The sequence below is a fragment of the Priapulus caudatus genome, unplaced genomic scaffold (genome assembly GCF_000485595.1).
Source record: "Priapulus caudatus unplaced genomic scaffold, Priapulus_caudatus-5.0.1 Scaffold69, whole genome shotgun sequence".
Classification (NCBI taxonomy): Eukaryota; Metazoa; Priapulida; class Priapulimorpha; order Priapulimorphida; family Priapulidae; genus Priapulus; species Priapulus caudatus.
The window spans coordinates 319701-326677 of NW_014577130.1; the positions used below are offsets into that span (position 1 = coordinate 319701).

The 6977-nt window shown below is 46.8% G+C and overlaps 1 protein-coding gene across 1 annotated transcript in view; it reads left to right on the top strand.

The window, feature by feature from the left end:
- LOC106821334 overlaps positions 1-4844 on the top strand; it is a 38050-nt gene extending 33206 nt beyond the window's left edge. The window contains exons 2-4 of the mRNA XM_014826092.1: positions 1463-1655; positions 3882-4035; positions 4654-4844. Coding sequence (XP_014681578.1) covers positions 1473-1655; positions 3882-4035; positions 4654-4844 — 528 coding nt within the window. The 5' untranslated portion in view covers positions 1463-1472. The remainder of the gene's footprint in view (positions 1-1462; positions 1656-3881; positions 4036-4653) is intronic.
- The last annotated feature ends 2133 nt before the right edge of the window (positions 4845-6977 follow it).

The window sequence follows — 6977 nt, forward strand, 5'->3', positions numbered from 1 at the left end:
TGGATGGATGGATGGATGGATGGATGGATGGATGGATGGATGGATGGACGGACGGACGGATGGATAGATAGGTGGATTATAAGATGGATGGATGCTTGGGCAAATACATATATGAATAGATTTCTAGACAGGGGCTTGAAACGCATGGCCCACAGACGCTCTCGCTCACGAAGCGACGGCCGCGTCTATCCCTGGGGAAGCATCCACAGATCAGCACACACCGGTCCCCGAGTTTTTACCCCCCGTTGAACCCCCCAGGCGGTTACTCACTCACCAGTGTCTGTGTCCATCCCTGGGCAAGTATCCAGAGATGGTTACTAATACACCGGTTCCCGAGTTTTTTCCTTGTGGAAGAGTTCGTAGACGTTTACACACGCACCGGTGTCCGTGTCTATTCCTAAGGAAGCATCCACAGACTGTTACTCACGCACCAGTGTCTGTGTCCATCCCTGGGGAAGCATCCAGAGATAATTACTCACACACCGGTCCCCGAGTTTTTCCCTGTGGAAGAGTCCGTAGACGTTTACTCACGCACCGGTGCCCGTGTCTATCCCTAAGGAAGCATCCACAGACTGTTACTCACGCACCAGTGCCTATCCATCCCTGGGGAAGCATCCAGAGACGGTTACTAATACACCGATCCCTACATCTATCCCTGTGGAATGAGATGCCCTAGATTCACTCCACTGGCCATTGCCAAGCCTCTAGGTTTAATCCGAAGTACTAATAGCAAGCGGACTGGAGTTCGCACGTTTATGTGCGTATTCATACGTGGTATACAGCTAACATGGTTTTCATCCAGGGATTTTACAGGGGGTATATATATATATATATATATGTGTGTGTGTATATATATATGTGTGTGTGTATATATATATATGTGTGTGTATATATATATATGGGTGTATATAGGTAGTAGTATGTATGTATATAGGCAGGCGTAAATAATCACAATTTGTAATTATTTACTCCGGACATTGGGAGTACACACACGAACTATATAGATATAGTATGCGGGTGTAATTGCTACGCGATAAATTCGACCGGACGTCCTTCGTACTAAGCTTGCCTTGCCGCATGTAATCGCGCTGTTGTCAGTAATCTAACCCTGATGAGTAAGGAAGGAGAGGGTCGCACTAGTTTACTTCCTGCGCGGGGGGATTTCTCCAACGATAGATATCGCTGTAGCTTAGTCGATGTGCCTAGAGCTTGTACACGCTCCGAGGACTGTAAGCACTGCCGGTAGAGGTGTGACGTCACGGAAACTTTCCCGGTGTTCTCCCAGGTATTTTTTTAACAGAATGTAGCATCAGCAGCTTCAGTGAGTGCCAAAATAAGTTCTGGCATACATTTCTACTGGCTGGACCAGCACGAGTGGACCCACGCGGGTGACTCGCGTGCCTGTTGCAATGACTTGGCACCGCGTAGACTGGCTTCACTCTCGCCTCTTCCTCCTCCGCAGGTCCGTCATCATGAGCGATCGCCTGAGCTTCACGAGCAGTCTAGATCTCGACTCACCGATCCGGGAGACGGATATCCTCGACGCCTTCGACGAGTTTCTCAACAACAACTCCAAACTGATGCCGACGAGCAACCGGCAGCAGCCGCGGCACCACTCCTCCTCCGCCCAGAGTCCCGTCAACAACAACCTATCTGTGAGTGTAGTCACGCAGGTGAGGGGGGACGCGTGTGTGTGGGTGCGGGGGGGGGGCGTGTGTGTGTGTGTGTGTGTGTGTGTGTGTGTGTGTGTGTGTATGGTGGTTGTGTGTGTGTTGTGTGTGTGTTGTGTGTGCGTGTTGTGTGTATGTGTGTGTGTGTGTTTGTTGTGGGCGTGCGTGCGTGCTGTGCGTGCGTCGTGGCGTGCGTGCGTGCGTGCGTGAGGCGTGCCGTGCGTGCGCTCGGCTGTGTGTGTGCGGGTCCATAGTAGTGCCCCAGATGAAAAATATACGAGTTTCCAAATAATTTAAAATCGCAATTTAGGCTTTACCGCGTCCCGGTTGACTGTCTATATTTCCGAATCAGGAAGCTTAAATTTTTGCAGTATTTCCCGCGGTTCCCAGATAATGTATGTACATGGATGATGAGTTACACAGGTCGTTAATTAAGCTCTCTATAAAACACACCAATGTTTAGCCCTATTTTTTTCTAAATAATTTTTATCGCTGGTTCGTTCAGTAGCCGTCAAATAGTTTTCATTAACCGTTATCCAACGTTTATGGGGAGTGACAAAGATGAATATTTCGTTGCGTGACGATGTCGTCGTATGTGATAAAGATATTTGTGCGTATCGCCTGTATCACACTCTCCAGTATTACGATGGTCTGTCCTAGGTCACAGATGAATGGGTAAAAATGCGTCATGCTGGAATGCGCAGGAAAAGCAATCTTTAAGGGGAAAGGTCGTGTATTAAGCCTCTTAGGCGGATTCGAACCGAACAAAATTCACAACGCTTTGTAACAAACTAAATATACCTAACCAGTCGTGAATCGCTTTTGCCGTATTAATCCTGTGTACATCATTTTCTGGCGAGCTATGTTCATACAGGTTTCGTAGTTCCATCCCAACGCAAATACCTACGATAAATTGAGAAGAAATTACATGTTCATGGCAAGGCAAACAAACACTGCAGTGCGAAACTTGATCAAACAAATTCACGTGCCCTGTAATACCGTTTGGTGCGTACATAACGATGTTTTTGTGCAATATGTTCCGCTAGGCTTTCTACACCGGGAGTGCCGAACGGTTTGCACAGCTTAATCTTTTGTCAGTGTTGTTGTTTTTCCGGATAAACATATTCTTTATTAATAAAATAATATTTTTAAATAATTTCTAAAAAGCTGAATACCCTGGGAAATGTCAAGCCAATGCTGTTTGTATTAGCGATACGAGAACCAGGAGGCATCAGGCCAATAAACATTGGAAAGGCATCTGTGAATTGCAAAAACAAATAATTTTGTTAAACGGCGTAAGACAATTGTTTAACGATACAATTTCGACAAAAAAATTTCTATGGGGCAATAATTTAATACCGCAGCTATCAATGTATAGGTAAACACCGTATTGCTACTGCGGGCGTTTTTCACTCTCGTCTGCCAAAACGACATTACAGGCTACGTACGTGTTTACGGAAAATGGAAACACTAGCACACACACGATTCCTAACACATTTTTTCGCCGCAATATAATTGTAGGTTTACATAACCATCTTTCATCTCTCTTCTTTCTTCTGTCATTTACAAAGAGGTGTGTTGCATCGTCGCTTGAGGTATAATGTGCCTGATTAACTTTGTCTAGCACATATAGGTACAGCCGCTGTAACTATATCCTATGCAGTCATGGACGCATCAGTGCCAGTAATCACTTGCCCGGTGGAGAGACGCGTAATTGCCTAACAAAAGTCGTGTCTCATTTGTCTTTCAGGCGAAGTAGTTCCGATAACACAAACGTTCCCCCAAAACAGCGGCCGTTAGAGTGGCGAGGGAGAGCGCGGCGCGTCCTTTTTGGTTCTAGTTGTTAACTGTTAGTTGGTTCTGTTTGTAACTAACTTCTCGTCCGTATATGTTGAAAGCTTGGTTATATCAAGCAAGCGCTCGTCAAATACGCGCTACATTTTATGTGTTCTACATCTTATGTGGACTTACGCGGATTTCATGGCACCTTCAAGTCGATAATGCTGCTGTTTAGCGCTAAACCCATAATATACCGTGTTACACAACATAATATAATTAACTCAATAGAACGTATTTTGCGCTAGGGATAGCAGAGCTAGACTAAGAATATACTTGTTTATTCTTATAATTAACTTTAGTTACTTCTATAAATAACTTTAGTTATTCTTCTGTCTATTGGGATAGCGTGCTAAAATTTTCGTTTTCTCACAGATGTCGAGGGATGTCGACCAGCGCCCTCTATACTCGCCGACTAGCTGGCGAGATCACGCTGCACGAGAGACTGCTGCGGACGTTCGCAGTCTGGCACCTGCCCGATGTGAAGAGGGCCGGAGCACTGCATTTACTCAGGAAACGCGAGATCGGCGTAAGTCTATAATCAGCATGCTGTCACCGTCTTTGTTAGGCGAGATAAGTATAACATTTAATTTTTATCGGAATATAAATACGTGATTTTTTTAATTAATGAGGAAGGGTGCACGGTTTTCGTCGTGATTATTGTCTATTTAATTCATTTAAATGAAATTTCACAATTGATTTTATGATCGATCTCTTATTCAGCGTATCTAAGTACAGTAATCATGTATAGTTCTATTGTGAAATCTATATCTATATATAAAAGAAAATCTAGACGTGTACATCTTGTCAGTCTTATTGAACTAGGTTGGCTGAGCTGTCAATCGAGATCAAGTAGTTTTGTATCTGGGTTTTATACATGTGCGCAGCGAAAATATCGGATTTGCCGAACTTCGTTCCACAACATTGCACTTAGAATGTCTTGCTACAGCTCCGAATAGGCCAGAACGCTGTCAATCACGCTGATAGGCTAATCAGGAACTGATTTCATATTTAATCCATGTTCGAATCTGACGTGCGAGATCGATAGGTTTTTTCCTGAAGAATCTCTTCCGATTCGAACACACGCATCTCTACCTGATCGTATCTCCCGACACCTCTGATCCTCGACTTCTCCTTCTTCCTGCAGCAGACGTTCGTCGTGAGGCAGTCGAGCAAGCCGTCGACGATGGCGCTGTCGCTCAGGGTACTCTCTGTCGTGGCGTCGACGTGGAGCACTATCTGATCGTGTGCACGGAGGCGAGGCCTGAAGCTGGGCGGATCGACGCGGATTTCCCCGCCATGCACTCACTTGTTGCCTTCTACTGTGAAAAGAGGTGAACGCGCGCGAGAGTGTGTTTAAGGGAGAGAGAGAGAGAGAGACAGAGAGGGAGAGGAGAGCGAGAGAGAGAGACAGAGAGAGAGAGAGAGAGAGAGGAGTGAGAGAGAGAGAGAAAGAGAGAGAGAGAGAGACAGAGAGTGTGAGAGAGAGAGAGACAGAGAGAGAGAAGAGAGAGAGAGAGAGAGAGAACAAGAGATAGAAAGAGCGAGAGATACATGAGGATGCAGCGTGGGCAACAGCCACTCTGTTGGCAAGCAATCTGCACGACTTGTGAGGTCGTCTGTCAGTACAGCAGATGCGTGATGATTAAATGTTCTTTTGTTTGCAAGTGCGCGATGAGCTGAAATGATTAACTGACGTTCAACTGTTGCCATGAATGTATCATGGCCAATAATTAATCTATGCGCTCTATTGTTGGCGCGCGTGTAACATGGTCAGTAATTAACTGACGTTCTATTGTTGGCGCGCGTGTAACATGGTCAGTAATCAACTTACGTTCTATTGTGGCGCGCGTGTAAAGGTCAGTAATTAACTGACGTTCTATTGTTAGCGCGCGTTTAACATGGTCAGTAATTAACCCGATGTTCTATTGTTGGCGCGTGTGTAACATGGTCAGTAATTAACCCGATGTTCTATTGTTGGCGCGTGTGTAACATGGTCAGTAATCAACTGACGTTCTATTGTTGGCGCGCGTGTAACATGGTCAGTATAATTAACTGACGTTCTATTGTTGGCGCGCGTGTAACATGGTCAGTAATTAGCCCAATGTTCTATTGTTGTCATGAGCGTCACGCAGCCGATAATTAACTAACGTCACCTGACGTACGTGTGTTTTTGCCGCGTGTGCTTGCAGTGATGAGCTTCCGTGCAGGCTGGCCCTGCCCAGTGTCATCATGAAGATCACGAACAGACAAGAGCTGTCATCGCTTGCCATGCTAGGACAAGGTACACTGTTCGCTCATACCCTATCATATTACTGTTCGTTCGTGCGTGCGTGCGTGCGTGCGTGCGTGCGTGCGTGAGCGTGTGAGTGCATTCGTTCGTGCGTGCGCGAGTGTGTGTGTGTGGCGTGCGCAGCGGCGCGTGCCTTGGGTGCGTGCGCGCGCGCGTGCCTGGGTGTGAGAGCCTTCGTGTGAATGGTTGGCCATTGCATGAACGCGATTGAAAAGTAGGCCAATCCCTATATCAACACATCCTAAGAATTCATGTTGGGCACTCGTTGTGGGTAGCAACTGCTAACAAGAGCTATGATGCTCCATTGTTTGAATTAGTAAAGACTTCATCACAGCAAAAGTTGCACTGCATCCACATGTCACTTGCACTGCAAAAGTTCACCGAGAAATCCAATATCCACACTTACTTAAGTATAAGTTACATCAACTTGGTATAAGTATCCACACGCCAGCCAAACGCTGCAGCTGTAAAGATCTCTGTAAACGTAAAATCTGCAGGGAATTTTCCTGTAATTCTATAAATGTTAAATCTGCAGGGAATTTTTCTGTAACTCTGTAAACGTAAAATTTGCAGGGAATTTTTCCTGTAACTCTGTAAACGTAAAATTTGCAGGGAATTTTCCTGTAACTCTGTAAACGTAAAATCTGCTGGGAATTTTCCTGTAACTCTGTAAACGTAAAATCTGCTGGGAATTTTCCTGTAACTCTGTAAACGTTAAATCTGCTGGGAATTTTTCCGAACGAGTGGCATCTCCACTACAGTGTACTGCAGTGGTGACTAACGCGATATTCCCGCTGCGTTGTTGCAGAGTTCTGGCAGCAGGCGGATTTCCGCCGCTGTAGCCAGACGAGCGAGTCACCGCCCCGTCTCCCCCGCGAAGCTCTACCCTGAGGAGGAACTGCTCAAATCTCCCAGGCCATGCTGCGACCTCGCCAGCTCGCCCACAAGGCACTGCACATCGTCGACAGCCGCCGCGGCCGCGCGACGGCGTGCCCGCCGCCCGCTCTCCCCGGCGTTGTCGCGACGACGTCGTCGTCCGCTGGTCCGTGGTCGTGTGCAGCAACGGCACCCGCCCGCGCAGCAAGCCTCCGGCGGCGCACACTCGAGCGCACTCGATGAAGGACGACCCACTCATCGAGGCTGTGATCACTTCTCGAGACGGTCGAGACGCTCAGGCG